The sequence below is a fragment of the Chiloscyllium plagiosum genome, chromosome 24 (genome assembly GCF_004010195.1).
Source record: "Chiloscyllium plagiosum isolate BGI_BamShark_2017 chromosome 24, ASM401019v2, whole genome shotgun sequence".
NCBI classification, from domain to species: domain Eukaryota; kingdom Metazoa; phylum Chordata; class Chondrichthyes; order Orectolobiformes; family Hemiscylliidae; genus Chiloscyllium; species Chiloscyllium plagiosum.
The window spans coordinates 3344743-3362908 of NC_057733.1; the positions used below are offsets into that span (position 1 = coordinate 3344743).

Below are 18166 nucleotides of genomic sequence, written 5' to 3' on the forward strand. Positions count from 1 at the left end.
ACCTAATAGATGAATATATCATTACAAAATTAAGTTTAAAAGTGATAAATTTATTGTGATTAAATTTGAAATGGCTCCTGAAAAAAAACTGCCCTCTGCTTCAAACTCTCCCACATTGTACTTCAGTTCTCACAGAAACAGATTTACTGGGCAGTGTCCTCCCAGCTATCTGTGTAAATAAAATGGGTGGAACACCGTGTCATATAGCTGTGAATCTTAGTATAGAAATAAAAACACTGTACTTTCCTGCACTCACCACCATATGGATGAATACACGTTTACAGCCTCAGATGCCAAGGGCTTTCCAGAACCATGTAACAGGCCATTCATCTTTTCGATTGAGCTGTGTACATTGTAATACAGTTCCAATGGAGAGTGAACCAGAGGGTGAACATTGGTTCAATGTAACACTCTACATTGCCCCTGATCAAAGCTCCAATCTCCCTGATCTGTGTAGCATAATGTGGCTAACCATTATTCACAAAACCAAGGCAGGGGAACTGCACAAAAGTCCTTTTTGTATTCCATTTAACATGGAGAGTACCTGTGATTCAGCAGTGAATAACAGGTTTCATTGATTTTATGATGCTGGAACAACGGCATTTAACCCAGCCACGTTTCAACATTATATGCTTTGAACAGCAAGAATAGACTTTTTTAGATAGTCATTCCATGCTGTAAGATTCCTCTCAGTCAGTGGGCTGCTGAATCTCCCAATGGCTCCTCCAGTTGTTACCTATACTGCTTCTCCTCGACGTGACTCATTTGTTCAAGGAGCCACTTTTTCCTGCAGTTGTCCACAGTTAAACCGAGTGTTACTTCTTGAAAGACATCACTGACAGAAACCTCAAAATATCAGAAAACAAAACACTGTTAGGATATTTAAGATGAAACCCAGTACAATATGAATGATGCAGTGTGGGGAGCACAGTTGTTGAGGTGGGGGAGTGCTCTGTCAATCCAACTCCCTTTGTCCTAATAACAAATCCCAATCTAAAGGTCTTGGACAAGCATCAGAATAAATTTTATGCTTTTAATCTTTGTGTTGTTTATATAATAAAGATCATTACTGAAAAGAGAGCAGTTTCCATTTCCGAACTCTCTGAGCATGTGCTATCTACAGCAAGTAAAGCTGCCTTTACACTCACTGAGCACATCCAGGGTAGATGATGTACTGCTTGGATACAGAGTGGAACTCCCGGGACTGGTATAGCACAGGTCTGCTGTTACCCAGGGAGTGTGAAATGGGCAGTGCACCATGGTCTTACTGAGATACCTGATCTCTCGCTTGAGCTGGAGTTGGAGTGCTACACTCAACCCATGGCTTGTGAGGAGGCTGCAGAAAGGTATCCAATACAGTTTCTACTCTCAGTCACCGCTCCACTGGAAAACAATGTGTGGATGGGTCTAGAAAGATTTAGCTTCTGCCCTGAACCTAACAACAGTCCCAATAACCTGCCAGACTCGATGTCCACATTCTATTCATTAAAACAAACACACTGGAAAGCTGGATAAATCTATGTACAGATATCGGGCAAAGGCCAGCACCTTTGGGAGAGATGGGTAGAAAACTGCAGATAACTGGAAAGCAAAATTCAACCTAAATCGATGTTATTCCGATTCTAGTCACTTAGCAGAAACAAGATTATGCTGTTTGATTGCACAATAGGAACTGTAGAATTAGATATTTCAGTAGTGAAAACAAAACTTTTACACACAAAGGACGGTCAAAGTCAATTAATTGTAGATTTTAAAATTGAGGTGGGTAAATTTTCATTAACAAAAGGTAATAAAGATGGGCAAGGACAGGTAGGTGAAAGGTGGTTCACAGAGAAGCTGACATCTGAGTGAATAGTGGAGCAGGTTTAAGGGCTAAAAATGGTGACTCCTATTTCTATAAACTGAGGTTAACAGCATGTCATCTGACAACTGGTGCATTCATATAGATCTGACAGTTGAGTACAGCAGGAATAACCTGTCAAATTGTGATATTATTGGCGCTGGAGTGGAAAGTTACAGGAATAAGGTGTCTTACCTCTTCAAAGTGAAAGCTTTGAAACATGGCGATGCTGATTGTATTTTCCAGGTTGATTTTAGCTTGGAATTTTTTTATCCCCAGTTTAGTGACTCCTGGGGGAAAAAAATATGAACAAATGTCATACTCCGACTTCTTTTTTAATCAAGATAGAGTTCATATACCTAGCTGACTCTGTTGTTTCCCTCGGGCCTGACATCCCCTATGGTTCTCTCCCAGGTGCAGATTTAAGTCTAAATTTGTTAATTTCTTTTCTGTCATCAATGGTGCTCCCTTCATGCTCAACTTGCCCATGAATCCCATCTCCTTCTCCCAGTAACACCAAACTGCTGACCATCCAACGTCCTTTCCTGGATCCTATATTAAATGATGCTGTTCATGCTTTTTTCTGCTAAGATTCTGTCCCTTGTCCTTCAACTCTACTGTCAACCCTCCCTCTTTAAACAAACACCTCTTGACCTTTCTAATATTACCTCATTCTATACTTTAAGACTGCTGTTAAAAAAATATGACCGCATGGCATTACTTCGAATAAAAGTGGGAAAGGTATCCCCCGTGTTTAGCTAATATCTATCCTTCAGTCAACATCACAAAAACAGATGACTATCTGTTTATCATCACAATACTGTTTGTGTGTTCTTGCTGCCTGCACACCGACTGTTAAATTTCTCACATTTCAATAGTCACAACACTTCAAAAAGTACTTTATTGTCCACAAGTTCTGAGATATCCAGAGATAGTGAAAAGTGTTACGCAAATGCAACTCGAATTATCACTCAATCTCCAACCTCTCTTTCTTCGCCAATGTCTTTGTAAGCATTCTGTTACTAGCCAAATCAACCCATTCGCATGTTGAATTGAGTGTAGATGGCAGATATGTTTGTGCAATGCTGCTGATGGTTTAGCTGAAGGGTAATAAGGGTAATAAGGAGCAAAGAATGTAACTGTAGGTCACAGGGGTGGTGACTAAGTTGGGAAGTAAAGAAGTCATTGGTAATGTACATTAGAGTCAAATATATTAGGAGTAGGGAAACATGTACAATGAGAGATGGATGGGTGATCAGAATCTTGGTAATTGTAGCTTTGTACATGGTCGGGAAACAGCAAGATTACAGCAAGACTGCGGATTTAACAGGACAGTTTACATGGAGAGGGCCTTTGAGAAAGACAGAGCAAGCTGGGTTCTGGACAAAATTGCCAAAGATAAAGATGCCAACAATAAGGAAAAGTTTTCTGCTGAATACATCTCCACATAAGGAGTTATTTTTCAGAAAAAGGTAATGTGCTCTGAAAGTTCAGATATTTTGCTGTGAATGTCTGCACTATGTCAATCGTCTTTTTGTACTGATCCTTAAATAATTAACCAATTTGTCAATTTTCAGAACCCAACTGTCTCAGCTGCTTTATGGAGCAACAGTAAGTTCTTTAATTTTAAAGAGGGACCAATAGCATTAAAGAAAAAAAACAACCACCCAGGATGCGATAACATTAACATGCATGTTCTCACCATAATACATCATCACCATCGTTGCTTCCTTACCAAACCCCTTTCCTCTATAACTGGGCTCTGACAGAAGGAGAACACACAATATTTGATATTATTAGAGAAGACAATGCATCACTAACATTACCATGAGTAACACACACAATACGAGGAGAACTATCACATATTAATATTGGCAAACGTACCCCCGGGAGTACATGAATTTAGGTAGAAGAGTTTGTAAGGGAACATCTTTATTTTCAGACTCATAAGTGATGCAAGGAACAGGTTTTAGACCACTTAAGGTTCATTTACTTTAAGAAGCACATTTAAGTCTAAATTCTCTTAAACATGTGCTAATTGTTCTTTACTGCCAATGAAACTCACGTAGTTAACTAGCAAGGAGGATTCATTAAAATTTTAATTGGATTTTTAAAATGAAAATCTTGCTTTTAATTTTTACCTTTTCTATATCTCTCCACCTTGGTTCAATTGTCCTTTTCCCCTCTTTATTTCTCTTTCTGTGCCTGATTTGTTTCTGAATTCACTCACTCTAACCTACACTTTCTTCAGTGTGATTGGATCAAAATCCTGGACTCCTTCTCTCATGGCATTGTGAGTGTACCTACAGTGGTTCAAGAAGGCAGCTCAGCACCATCTTCTCCAGAACAACTAGAGATGAACAACACCCACATCCCATGAATGATCTTAAAAAACTTTCTTCTCAGTCTTTGGTCTGTGAGTTTCACAATCATCTAATCTAACCAGTTAAGGAAATGACAGTTTCTTGCCATTTTTATTTATGTCCCAGTTGTGTGGTCCCTCAGTTTTCAGTCTGCACTTCAAACAACTTGGAGTGAAAAGCATCACTAATGCTAAATGGACAAAGCCAAGTCTTACAAGTAGCAGGTGCCATTACTTATTACAACAGCACATTATGGCGGAGTATGAATACTGAATTACTGGAATCTTCGTGACAGTGTAACTTGTAGCTTACCTGCGATCATGATTTCAATCTCAGCGGTTGTGGGGTCTTCAGGATCTGTGAGAAACAGATTCACATCTCCCACCATGCAGTCCTCTTCTGTGCACAAACCACCCACCCATTTCAGCTTATCCAATACTATGAAGGTACACTCTGCCAAAATACAAGAACAGTGTCACTGTTCAGATTTTTAAATACAGACTCACTACAAATTTTGGGATGGGGTGGCACACTCGTGCACACAATTGGCCTGCGGTTCAGTGTAAATTCTCAGACCAAATACATCACAATAATGAAATAACACGTAGTTGTTAACAGTGTGAACAGCAATTTGAATAGCAGAATTTCACTGAAATCAGCAAGGCTTTCAAATTGGTAAGTATTGAACTGTACCAGCTGGCACAATTTGGTTAAGACATCAACTTTGTATTTACTCCTATCATATTGACAAATAGAAGCACTTGCCTGATAAAGATTGATTGGTGGGGATTTTATTCGAGAAATCACTATTTATTGGTACATTTTGTTAAGTGTAGACCTGCCAGTTGTGGTTCAATAAAAAAGTCCACATTAGTGATACAAATTATAACTTGGCGTCAATGTTAATGCATTTATCATTACAGGCACTAATTAAATGCAATTTGTTGTTGTTGATATGAATGATGTGTGTAGTGGGTTATAGAGTGGCCTTTTTACTCTGGAACCAGGTTCAAATTAGGCCAGGACTGATGGGATTCTAAGGGGTTCTAAGCATAAATGTAGCTATTCCAAACTAGTTCATGTTAGATACAACACCACAGTGGAAAAAATAACTCCAAAAACTGGACAGTGTGGGAGATTAAAAATTTTGCCTACTAAGATTCTAAACCCTCCTGGTTTAGGGGTAAGTGAGGACTGCAGATGCTGGAGATCAGAGTTCAGATTGTGGTGCTGGAAAAGCACAGCAAGCCAGGCAGCATCTGAGTAGCAAGGGAATCAATCTTTTGGGCATAAGCCCTTCGTCAGGAATGAGGCTGAGGGGTGTCACATTTCAACAACAGGATGATCTCTAATCTGTGCTGACATGCCTGATGCTGACCTTATGGGGGACTGAAATGGACAGATTTACGTCCTCTTGCATGAATATTCATCAGCTTGATGAACACATTTAAAGCACAGCCTGTACAAAGTGTCTTGGTAATTGTACAGTTTTAATGAATGGAGGTACAACTCTGTGTTGCTGACTTGCTCCTTGTCAGCTTGAGATGGCTTCAGTATTAGTAACGAGTCCTTACTGTCAGCATCATCCTGCCAGTTTCTCTGCATTTGGTATTCCTGCTCCAAGGTAAGTGGCTCAGAGGCTGTCAGCTTCTGTAACTCCTCTGATTTCATCCATTGGTGGTACCTGTAAACAATTAAACATAATTCATCAACCAAATACAGTTTCTACAGTTATAACTGATAGGAGACAAGTAGTTGATAGGATTTTCTTTAGAAAAATGCAAGATGTGACATTTTTGTGGTAATGGTCTTGGAGAAGCAATTCAGAATCTCAGGTCAATGTTCTGGGGTCATAGGTTTAAATCATGACAGCTGGTGAAATTTGAATTCAATAAAACCCTGAAATAAAGAGTTAGCCTAATGGCAACTATGTTGACTAGTGTAAAAGCCCACCTGGTTCACTAATATCCTTTAGGGGAGGAAATAAGTTCTTGTCGAGTCTATTCTGTGTGTACCTTCAGACTTACATGAAGATTGTTGAATCTTAATTACCCTTTGGGCATTAGGGATAGGCAATACATGCTGGCTGAGCCAGTAACGCTAACAAGAATGAATTTAAAATAATAATATTCTCAAAAAGCATAACCTTGTTTTCAAAAAGCATTCATCTTAGGTCATTGAGCATCTTAACTTTACTGTATTGCAAATACAGGCAGGGAGAGGGAGGCTGAGTTGCTTTAACTGCCTGTCTCATTTTTGTAACACTAATGAATGTATGCATCAGAAGAGCTGTAAATTTGGACTCTCACATAACTGATTATAACTGCTCCATATCAGCAGCTTTGCCTTCAGAACTGCTCTTCCTTTCTACCTTTTTCCTATTTTATAACTTTCCTTAAAGCCTCCTCCCTCTTTCAGCAAACATTTAATCACGTCCTAATATGTAGATTGATGTGAAACTTTATTTCAGAAAGTCCTGTGACGCACCTTGAGTCATTTCCAAATTGCTGAATCTGCACTGGGAGTACGTTTAAACATTTTAAATGGGACAGAAAGTGCTGAAAAGACTCAATGGGCCTGCAGTGCGTGCAGACGAGTTTTTGCAGCACTCTGTTTTATGGCAAGACTGAAGTTAGTTTCTACACCAAGATTGTCAGGAAGGGTAGTGAACGTTTCTACCTCTGCACAAGCTACTGGGGTTCTCCAGCACACTCTGTTCAGGAGGAACCTGCAGCTGGACTGATCTGGGACCAATGGCCTCGCAGCAAGACTAAACAGGATGGTCACAAGGACTTTAAACAAGTAAATTTGAGGTGGAGGGAGCTACATCAGGTATGTCAAGGTAATGGCAAAACTATAAGAAGTGTATTGAATAAACCAGAAGAGAGAAATAATAAACGGGTAAATAAAGTGTCATTGTCAAGGGATTGGTGACAGTGTATAGCCTATATCTGAATGCACACAATGTAAGGAATAAAGTTAATGAGCTACTGGCACAAATTTAAATTGAAGATTATGATATTGTAGCCATTACTGAGATATGGCTGCAGGATGATCAGGATTGGAAGCAAACATACCAGGATACAAGATTTACTGGCTAGAGTTTGGTCTGCTTTCCTTTATTGGTCAGAGTATTGAGTACAGGAGTTGGGAGGTCATGTTGCTGCTGTACAGGAAATTGGTTAGGCCACTGTTGGAATATTATGTGCAATTCTGGTCTCCTTCCTATCGGAAAGATGTTGTGAAACTTGAAAGGGTTCAGAAAAGATTTACAAGGATATCACCAGGGTTGGAGGATTTGAGCTACAGGGAGACGCTGAACAGGCTGGGGTATTTTCCCTGGAGCGTCGGAGGCCGAGGGGTGACCTTATAGAGGTTTACAAAATTATGAGGGGCATGGATAGGATAAATAGGCAAAGTCTTTTCCCTGGGGTTGGGGAGTCCAGAACTAGAGGGCATAGGTTTAGGGTGAGAGGGGAAAGAAACAAAAAGGGCAATTTTTTCACACAGAGGATGGTACGTGTATGGAATGAGCTGCCAGATGATGTGGTGGAGGCTGGTACAATTGCAACATTTAACAGGCATTTGGATGGGTATATGAATAGGAACGATTTGGAGGGATATGGGCCAGGTACTGGCAGGTGGGACTAGATTGGATTGGGATATCTGGTCGGCATGGATGGGTTGGACCGTAGGGTCTGTTTCCATGCTGTACATCTCTATGATTCTATGACAGGGAGATGGTACAGCCTTACTGATCAGAAACAAAATTACTTCAATGTTGTGAAAGGATATAATGAGGATAAAGTATTCCGTGGTGACTGTATGGGTGGAACTGAGGGCCAGTAAGAGATCTAAAACTGTAATAGGTATTGTGTACAGACTCACGGGTAGTAACACTAGACTGTATAAATGCAGACATTAGCTGAGTGTGGGTAGTATTTATAGGGGATACTAATTCTAACACAGATTGAGAGGAGCAGACGAGCACCTGTCAGAAAAGTAGTGAATTTCTGGAGTGTGTCCAGGCTAGTTTCCAACGCAATATGTCCTGGATGCAACAAAGGGACAAGCAATATTGGATTTAGTAATGAGCTGGAATTAATTAATAATTAAGTGTACACGAACATTTATTAAATAATAATAAGATAATTGAGTTAAATGTAACATTTGAAAATGTAAAGCATGAATTAGCTCCCAGAGTTTTAGGTTTAGGGAATACTATTTTTAATGAAATGAGACAGAGACTGCCCACAATAAACAGGGAAAATCTGCTAATGGGTAAAGCAACTGAAGAACAATGTGTAGAACACAAGACAAAACCAGTGTATACCCCTGAAAGGGAAAAGCTTCATTCACTGGAAAAATAGCCAGGGACACTAAAGAGACAAGAGACAGCATAAAAGTAAGAAAGCTTACAAAAATGCCAAGTTCAGCACAGATCCTGCTGAATGAGAAAGTTACAAAGACCAACAAAAAGCTACAAAGTAGCTTATAAGAGCTGCTAAAAGGGATTAGGAAAGGAACATTGATGTAAGTAAGAAGAAATTTTATAATTAAATAAATGGAAAGCAGGTGGTCAGGAGCAATGCTGGCTAACTAAAGACTGAAAGTGGGGTATTGTCAATAACTATGGGAAAAACAATAATTACATTGCCTCAGTATTTATAGTAGGAAAGGAGGATAGCTTGCCAGATGCGTTGAGGATATTAGTTGTGCATCGAGAACACGGACTGAATAGAATTAATGCAAGTAAAACATCGATAATGAAGAATTTAAGAGTGGCAAATCCTCAGCACCTGATGGTTTCTACCCGACGGCATTAAAGCAAGTCGGGGAGCACACTGAAGATGCTGAATTATAATCTTTCAGGATTCAGGAGTCACCCCCTGGATTAGACATTTGGACATATCACTCTGCTTTTTAAGAACGGCAACAGAGGAAAACCATAGGATTATAAATCAGTTAGCTGAATATCTGTGGTTGGAAAATTGTTGGGAGTCTATAGTGAAAGATGGGGGTAAGTGAACACTTTGAAAATGTTCAGCTAATCAGGGCGAACCACAATTTATTCATGACAGGTAAGTCATGCCTGAGAAACCTCACAGAACCTTTTGAAGAGGTGACTAAGGTAGTGGATAGGACTACATGGACTTCCAAAAGGCATTTGATCAAGTCGCACATAAGAAAGAATCTATTAACATAGGTAGAGGCTGACAGAATGGAGGGCAAATTACAGGGGCAAGGATCTGTGTTAGGGCCTCAGTTATTCACATTATTTATTAATGACTTGGATAATGGCATAGAAAGTTTATATCCAAATTTGCTAGTGACACAAAGTTAGGTGGCATTGTAGATAATGTAAATGACAGCATAAAAGGGATATTAATAGACTAACTGAGCAGTCAAAACTGTGGCAAATGGAGTTTAATGTAAGTAAGTGTGAGCTTGTCCATTTTGAACTGAGAAAGAAACCAAACATTGCTGGGAAAACTCAGGAGGTCTGGCAGCATCCATGGAGAGAAAGTAGAGTTAATGTTTCAGGTTCAGTGACCCTTCTTCAGATTGAAGTAGATCATGATACTTTCTTGATGGTATGAAGTTAAATACAATGGATGTATAAAGAGACTTGAGGTTCAGGTAAATGATTCTTTGAAATGTCATAGACAGGTGCAGAAAAGAAGTCAATAAATTTAGTGGAATGCTGACCTTTATATCTAGAGTACTGGAGTACAAGGATGCAGAAGTTATGCTGCAGGTATACAAAACTTTGGTTAGATGCCACTTGGTGTACTATGAGCAGATTTGAGCACCATCCCTTAGGAAGGATATACTGGCCTTGGAGGGAGTACAACGTATATTTAAAAGAATGATACCTGGATTTCAAGGATTAAGTTATCAGGAAAGGTTATAAGAATTAGGCCTGTTTTCTCTAGAATTTAGAAGTTTTAGGGGTGATCTGATGGATTTTCAGATATTTATAGGAAAAGACAGAGGAGATAAAGATAACTATTTCCACTGGTTAGGGATTCTAGAACTACGGGCATTATCTGAGAAATAGGGTCAGACTGTTCAGGAGAAATGTTAGGAAGCACTTTGTGCTGAACTTCAGGAGGTGGGAGAGATATTACATGGATATTTCACATCAGTGTTTACTGTGGAGAAAGAGAGAGTGTCTAGGAAATAAATATTGATGTTTTGAAAACAGATCCCATTACAGAAGAGAAAGTGTTAGTGATCTTAGAAAACATTAAGGTGGACAAACCTCCGGGACCTGATCAAATGTATCCCAGGATGTTGTGGGAAGTTAGGAAGGAGATTGCAGGGCCCCTAACAGAAATATTTGTATTATCTATAACCAATGGTGAAGAGCTGGAAGATTGAAGGATGGCTAATGTTGTGCCTTTATTTAAGAAAGACTGTGAGGAGAAGCCCGGGAACTAAAGACCTGAGTCTGACATCAGTGGTGGATAAGTTGTTGGAGGGGATTCTGAAAGATAGGATTTAAATGTAATTGGAGAGGCAAGGAATGATTAAGGATAATTAGCATGGTTTTGTGAGAGTGAAAACGTGTCTCTCAAACTTGATTTGAGTTTTTTGAGGAAGTAATCCAAAAGATTGATGAGGGCAGAGTGGTAGACATTATTTACTTGGAGTTTAGGAAAGTCATTGCCAAGGTTCCTCACGGCAGACGAAATAGTAAAGTTAGATCACATGGGATTTAGAGATAGCTTACCAACTGGATACAAAATTGGCTTGATGGTAGGGAGAGAAGCGGTGGAGGGTTGTCATTTAGACTGGAGGTCCTGTGATCAGTGATGTTCCATAGAAATTGGATTCACTTTTGTTTGTCACTTATATAAATCACTTGAATGAGAATTTAGGAGGCATGGTGTGGGAAAAGATCTACCACCCTGCCTACTTATAGCATGCCCACACAGAACACAGGAAATCAAACCTGTCCAAACCATACAAGAAACACCCAGAATGCCTCAGTGTTGACCAAACAGGCTGACAAGAGAAACCAGATGTGACCATAGTCACTTGCGAACAAGGGAATACACTTCCTAAACAAACTAACAATAAGCTTCCTGGACGCGGTCAGCACAGTTGCCCCAAAGCCCCGAGGGCAGTCTCATAACCCAGTGATACTAAGCCACAAAAAGGACAAGTCAGACGGAGAGACATCAAAATACTTCGCTCACAGGACAGGAACAATGGGAACACCTTACTGTTTCAAAAGAGACATTCTCACCCACCCTCGAAGAGAGCTGGAATCTCTTGATCCCAACAAGAACTCATTGATGCTGCAAGGATGCTACACTGTATCAACAATTAGGACATTCTTCTGATAACTGCTTTTTCGATTATCGTCATTATAACTGGATTACTTAATTTTCAAATACATTGTATTTTTCCCCACTTTAATTCACCTCATTGGACAAGATTCCTATAAAACCTGGCTTGATTCTCAGCTTGAGGAAGAGAGTTTCAGCTACCTGGACAGACTGTCTGTGCTGTTTCAGCTTGGTCAATTTCTCTTCCGCCATATCGCTGTGTTAATAAACTGTTTGTTAATTTCACTTCGATGTGTGTTTTATGATCTCTGCTTTATTGGACTAATTTCTCCGACACATGGTTAGTAAGTTTGGAGGTGACACCAAAATGAGGGGTATATGGACAGTGAAAAAGGTTATCTAAGATTACAAAGAGATCTTGATCAATGGACTGAAGAGTGATATATGGAGTTTAATTTCAATAAATGCGAAATATTGCATTTTGGTAAAACAAACAAAAACAGGACTTATACAGTTTCTGGTTGTGTCCTGGGTAGTGTTGTAGAACAGAGCAACCTAGCAGTTCAGGTACATTACTCTTTGAAATTTGCGTTATAGGTAGACAGGGTGGTTAAGGTGGCATCTAGCATAAGTGCCTTCATTGTTCAGATCTTTGAATATAGGAGCTGTGTCATGCTGAGGTTGTATAATGCCATTGCTGAGGTCTCTTCTGGAGTCGTGTGTGCTGTTCTGGTCATCCTGTTATAGGAAGGATATTATTAAACTGGAGAGGGTTCAGAAAAGATTTACCACGATGTTGCTGGGAATGAAGGATTTGAGGTATAAGAAATGACTGGGTCTCTTTTCACTGGATCATAGGAGATCAAGGGGTGAACTTATAAAGGTTTATAAATAATGAGGGGCATACATAAGGTGAGTAGCAAAGGTATTTTCCCTAAGGTATGGGATTTCAAAACTAGGGGGCATATTTTTCAGGTGAGATGAGAAAAATTTAAAAAGGACATGAGTGGAAACTTTTTTTTTTACACACACTGTGTTTAGTGTGTGGGATGAACTGCCAGAGGAAGTGGTGGATGCAGGTACAGTTACATCTAAAAGACGTCTGGATAAGTACATGAATAGGAAATGTTTGGAGGAATACGGGCCAAATGCAGATAGGTGGGACTAGTTTAGTTTGGGAACACAGTCGGCGTGGACTAGTTGGACCGAAGAGTCTGTTTCCATGCTGTGTGACTCTTTGATGTACAAAGAATGGGAGATGTTTGGAAATCTCTTCCACAAACAGCAGTGGACAAATGATTAGTTGTTAATTTAAATCTGAGATAGACTTTTCTTGTGAAGCAAAGATATTATGGGGTATGGGCCAAAGGCAGCTATATGAAGAGGCCACACATCAGCCATGATTTCATGAGGACATGGAACAATACAGTATATGAACAGGCCCATCAGCCCACCATGTCTGCACTGACCATGATGCCATTCTAAACTAACCCTATCTACCTGCACATCATCCACATCCCTCTAATCCCTGCCTGTTCATGTTTCAGTCTAAAAGCCTCTTATGACAATAGACAATAGACAATAGGTGCAGGAGTAGGCCATTCAGCCCTTCGAGCCTGCACCACCATTCAATATGATCATGGCTGATCATCCTCAGTCAGTATCCTGTTCCTGCCTTATCTCCATAACCCTTGATTCCACTATCCTTGAGAGCTCTATCCAACTCTTTCTTAAATGAATCCAGAGACTGGGCCTCCACTGCCCTCTGGGGCAGAGCATTCCACACAGCCACCACTCTCTGGGTGAAGAAGTTTCTCCTCATCTCTGTCCTAAATGGTCTACCCCGTATTTTTAAGCTGTGTCCTCTGGTTCGGCACTAGGGTATACAAGCCCAGTCACTTCAGTCTTTCAGTGTAAGGTAATCCCGCCATTCCAGGAATTGACCTCGTGAACCTACGCTGCACTCCCTCAATAGCCAGAATGTCTTTCCTCAAATTTGGAGACCAGAACTGCACACAGTACTCCAGGTGTGGTCTCACCAGGGCCCTGTACAGCTGCAGAAGCACCTCTTTGCTTCTATATTCAATTCCTCTTGTTATGAAGGCCAGCATGCTATTAGCCTTCTTCACTACCTGCTGTACCTTCATTGACTGGTGTACAAGAACACCCAGATCTCTCTGTACTGCCCCTTTACCTAAATTGATTCCATTGAGGTAGTAATCTGCCTTCCTGTTCTTGCCACCAAAGTGGATAACCATACATTTATCCACATTAAATTGCATCTGCCATGCATCTGCCCACTCACCTAACTTGTCCAGGTCACCCTGTAATCTCCTAACATCCTCATCATATTTCACCCTGCCATCCAGCTTAGAATCAGCAGCAAATTTGCTAATGTTATTGCTGATATCATCTTCTATATCATTAACATATATTGTAAAAATCTGTGGTCCCAGCACGGATCCCTGCGGTACCCCACTGGTCACTGCGTGACATTCCAAAATGGAGTCGTTTATCACTACCCTTTGTTTCCTATCAGCCAACCAATTTTCAAACCAATCTAGTACTTTGCCTCCAATACCATGCGCCCTAATTTTACTCACTAACCTCCTGTGTGGAACTTTATCAAAAGCTTTCTGAAAGTCCAAGTGCACTACACCTACTGGATCTCCCTCGTCCAACTTCAGAGTTACATCCTCAAAAAATTCCAGAAGATTAGTCAAGCATGATTTCCCCTTCATAAATCCAGGCTGACTCTGTCCTATCCTGTTACTGCTATCCAGATGTGCCGTAATTTCATCCTTTATAATAGACTCCAGCATCTTTCCCACCACTGAGGTCAGACTAACTGGTCTATAATTTCCTGCTTTCTCTCTCCCACCTTTCTTAAAAAGTGGTACAACATTAGCCACCCTCCAATCCTCAGGAATCTATCGAACTCTGGAAAATAATCCCCAACGCATCCACGATTTCCCGAGCCACCTCCTTCAGTACCCTGGGATGTAGACCATCAGGCCCCGGAGACTTATCAACCTTTAGACCTAATAGTCTCTCCAATGCCAAATCCTGGCAAATATAAATTCCCTTAAGTTCAGGTCCTTCAGCCACTGTTACCTCAGGGAGATTGCTTGTGTCTTCCCCAGTGAACACAGATCTGAAGTACCCATTTAATTCTTCTGCCATTTCTTTGTTCCCCGTAATATATTCCCCTGTTTCTGTCGTCAAGGGCCCAATTTTAGGCCTAACAATTTTTTTGCCTTGCACATACCTAAAAAAGCTTTTACTACCCTCCTTTATATTATTGGCCAGTTTACCTTTGTACCTCATTTTTCCTCTGCGTATTTCCTTCTTAGTAATCCTCTGTTGCTCTTTAAAAGCTTCCCATTCCTCAGTTTTCTCACTTATCTTTGCTATGTTATACTTTTTCTCTTTTAACTTTATATGTTTCTTAACTTCCCTCGTCAGCCACGGCCGCCCATGCCTCCGCCTGGGATCTTTCTTCCTTTTAGGAATGAACTGATCCTGTAACTTCTGCATTATACACAGAAATATCTGCCATTGTTCCTCCACGGTCATCCCTGCTATTGCTATTGTGTCAGCTTCTACCACCTTCCCTTCTAGGCATCTACCGGTTTAAAAAAAAATTGCTTCGCACATCTCCTTTAAACCTTCCCCCATCACCTTTGCCACTTTCAGGGAGCTTTGGAGTTGCACTCCAAGATCTCACTGTATATCAATGCTCCTAAGGATCCTGCCATTTACTGTACAGGTTATTCTGCTATAACACCACAGTTGTGTTCCTCTGCAACCTCGCTCAATAGAAAATTGTTATACTCGTTTAGCACCAAGTTCATGTTATCCAAACGATGTCCACAATTTGGCAATTGCATTATAGCCAATTTGCGTTGACAAAATGTGTGTTATACCAGAACGACTGTATACTTTCCTCTTGCATTTGAACTCCCAAAATGCATCACCTCTCACTTGTCAGGATTAAACTTCATCTGCCACTTCTCCTTCCAACTTTCCAACAGATCTATTTCCTGTTTTATCCTTTGACAACTCACCTCACTAACCATAACTCCACCATTTTCATGAGATCTGTAAACTTAGTAATCAGACTATCTACATTTTCATCTAAATCATTTATATATATAACAAACAAGAGATCCCAGCACTGACCATTGTGGAATACCACTAGTTATAGGCCTCCATTCAGAAAAATATCCCTCCACCATTACCCTCTGTTTCAAATTACTAACTGACCATGCATCCTACATGACTTAATTTTCTGGACCAGCTTACCATTAGGGAGCTTGTCAAATGCTAAGTGATGTCCATGGAGACAACATTCATTGCCCTATCCTCAATCATCTTTCCTCAAAAAACTTAATCAAATTTGTGAGACAAGACCTCTGCCCACAGAAACCATGCTGACGAGCCTTAGTAAGTCTATTATTTTCCAAATGCAAGTAAATCCTATCACTGGCCCATCATTTCCCAATTATACCTGTTACCCTTCTTAAACAAAGCAATAACATTGGTTATTCTCCAGCCTCACCTGTGGCTAAAGAGGATACAAAGACCTCTGTCAAGGTCCCAGCAATCTCCTCCCTTGCTTCCCTCAGTATCCTGAGATAGATCCCATCAGTCCCTGAGGACTTATCTACCATAATACTTCCAAGACACCCAACATCTCCTCCTTCTTAATATCAACACCCCCCCCCCAGAATATTGACTAATCTAATCATCACCCCTGTTATTCTCCTTAGTGAATACACATGTGAAATACTCATTAAGAACCTCAGCCTCCTGCTCCACACATAGATTCCCATCTGTATCTAAGAGTGGACCTACACTTTCTAAGCTACCTCCTTGAATTGTAGCACGGGTTGGAGGGGATGGATGACCTACCCCTGTTCCTATTATTGCTACTAAGGGAGGGGAGGTCACCGGGGGAACCAATGGTCCATGGTGTTTGGGGTGGAAGGAATTATTTACCACGGTCTGCAACACAAAAGCTCCTGCCAGCGGGATCGCGCATCGTGCCCTGCCCAACAGAGAGCGCGCTCGCAGCCAACGTCATCAATCCAGGGGCGCGCTCGCAACCTACGTCATCAATCCAGGGGCGCGCTCGCAACCTACGTCATCGATCCAGGGTCGTGCTCTCAGCCAGCGCTATTAACCGGGGGCGCGCTCGAGTCTAACGCCATTGACCTGGAGCGCGCTCTCAGCCAACGCCATTGACCGGGGGCGCGCCCGCGTCTAATGCCATTGGCCGGGAGCGCGCTCTCAGCCAACGTCATCGATCCAGGGGCGCGCTCGCAGCCAACGTCATCGATCCAGGGTCGTGCTCTCAGCCAGCGCTATTAACCGTGGGCGCGCTCGCGTCTAACGCCATTGACCTGGAGCACGCTCTCAGCCAACGTCATCGATCCAGGGGCGCGCTCGCAGCCAACGTCATCGAATCGATCCAGGGGCGCGCTCGCAGCCAACGTCATCGATCCAGGGGCGCGCTCGCAATCTACGTCATCGATCCAGGGGCGCGCTCTCAGCCAGCGCTATTAACCGGGGGCGCGCTCGCATCTAACGCCATTGACCTGGAGCGCGCTCTCAGCCAACGTCATCGATCCAGGGGCGCGCTCGCAGCCAACGCCATTGACCGGGGGCGCGCCCGCGTCTAATGCCATTGACCGGGGGCGCGCTCGCGACCAACGCCACAGGCCGCGCCGACTCAACGGGATTGCCGACCTGAGGACGTGCCGTGCCGTGTACGGGACCAGCGCCACCAGTCGCCCCTGCAGCTCCACCGCCTGATTCAGCCGCATCGCATCCCACCGCCCGCTCGCTGCGCAGGCCCGGTACGGCCGGGAGGCCCCGCTTGCGCAGGCGTAGTGCCGGTGGGGGAAACGAGAGGAGCGTCCGTTTGGTCACGTGGGTATTAGGGCGCATGCGCGGAGGGAGCGCGGGAAAGGAGGTTGTCATCTGTCCGTCCCTGTGTCATGTCGAATGCTGTGGGTCTCCTCAAGGACTCACTCACCCTTCACAGAGTCAGTCAGCTGTATCATCCAGATCCAGACAAACCATACTGAGCTGTGATCTGGAGATGCCGGTGTTGGACTGGGGTGTACAAAGTTAAAAGTCACACAACACCAGGTTATAGTCCAACAGGGTTAATTGGAAGCACTAGCTTTCGGAGCGACGCTCCTTCACCAGGTGATTGTGGAGGGCTCGATCGTTACATAGAATTTGTAGAAACTTGATGTTGAGCTGGATTTCTCACCATGTTGAGAGAGAGCTGAGCTCAAAGCCCTCATGTGTAACAGAGCTCAGCCTGGCTGACCCTGCCCAGTATTCATCTTTATTGAAGTCAGGATTAGAGTGGTGCTGGAAGAGCACAGCAGGTCAGGCAGGAAAATCGACGTTTCAGGCAAAAGCCCTTCATCAGGAATAAAGGCAGTGAGCCTGGAGCATGGAGAGATAAGCTAGAGGAGGGTAGGGATGGGGATAAAGTAGCATAGAGTGCAATAGGTGAGTGGGGGATGGTGGAGTGGATAGGTGGAAAGGAAGATAGGCAGGTAGAACAGGTCATGGGGACAGTGCTGAGCTGGAAGGTTGGAACTGGGGTAAGGTGGGGGGAAGAGAAATGAGGAAACTGGTGAAGT

At 42.2% G+C, this 18166-nt stretch overlaps 1 protein-coding gene and 1 long non-coding RNA gene across 4 annotated transcripts in view; one reads left to right on the forward strand and one right to left on the reverse strand.

Moving 5' to 3' along the window:
- Positions 1 to 29: 29 nt before the first annotated feature.
- Positions 30 to 17416, reverse strand: nat9 (N-acetyltransferase 9 (GCN5-related, putative)). Of its 3 annotated transcripts, none has more exons than XM_043714318.1 (6): positions 17253 to 17416; positions 5778 to 5887; positions 4516 to 4656; positions 3543 to 3602; positions 2036 to 2130; positions 30 to 846 (listed from the first exon to the last, which is right to left on the reverse strand). In XM_043714318.1, exons 1-6 carry the CDS (start codon positions 17327 to 17329, stop codon positions 733 to 735), a joined length of 597 nt encoding a protein of 198 aa, XP_043570253.1. In that variant the 5' UTR covers positions 17330 to 17416; the 3' UTR covers positions 30 to 732. The 3 variants fall into 3 exon arrangements, with proteins under 3 accessions (XP_043570253.1, XP_043570255.1, XP_043570254.1); XM_043714320.1 differs by lacking the exon at positions 17253 to 17416 and adding an exon at positions 16503 to 16581; XM_043714319.1 differs by lacking the exon at positions 3543 to 3602.
- LOC122561974 overlaps positions 17345 to 18166 on the forward strand; it is an 8961-nt gene continuing 8139 nt past the window's right edge. Inside the window, exon 1 of the long non-coding RNA XR_006315179.1 lies at positions 17345 to 17435. This is a non-coding gene — a long non-coding RNA (uncharacterized LOC122561974). The remainder of the gene's footprint in view (positions 17436 to 18166) is intronic.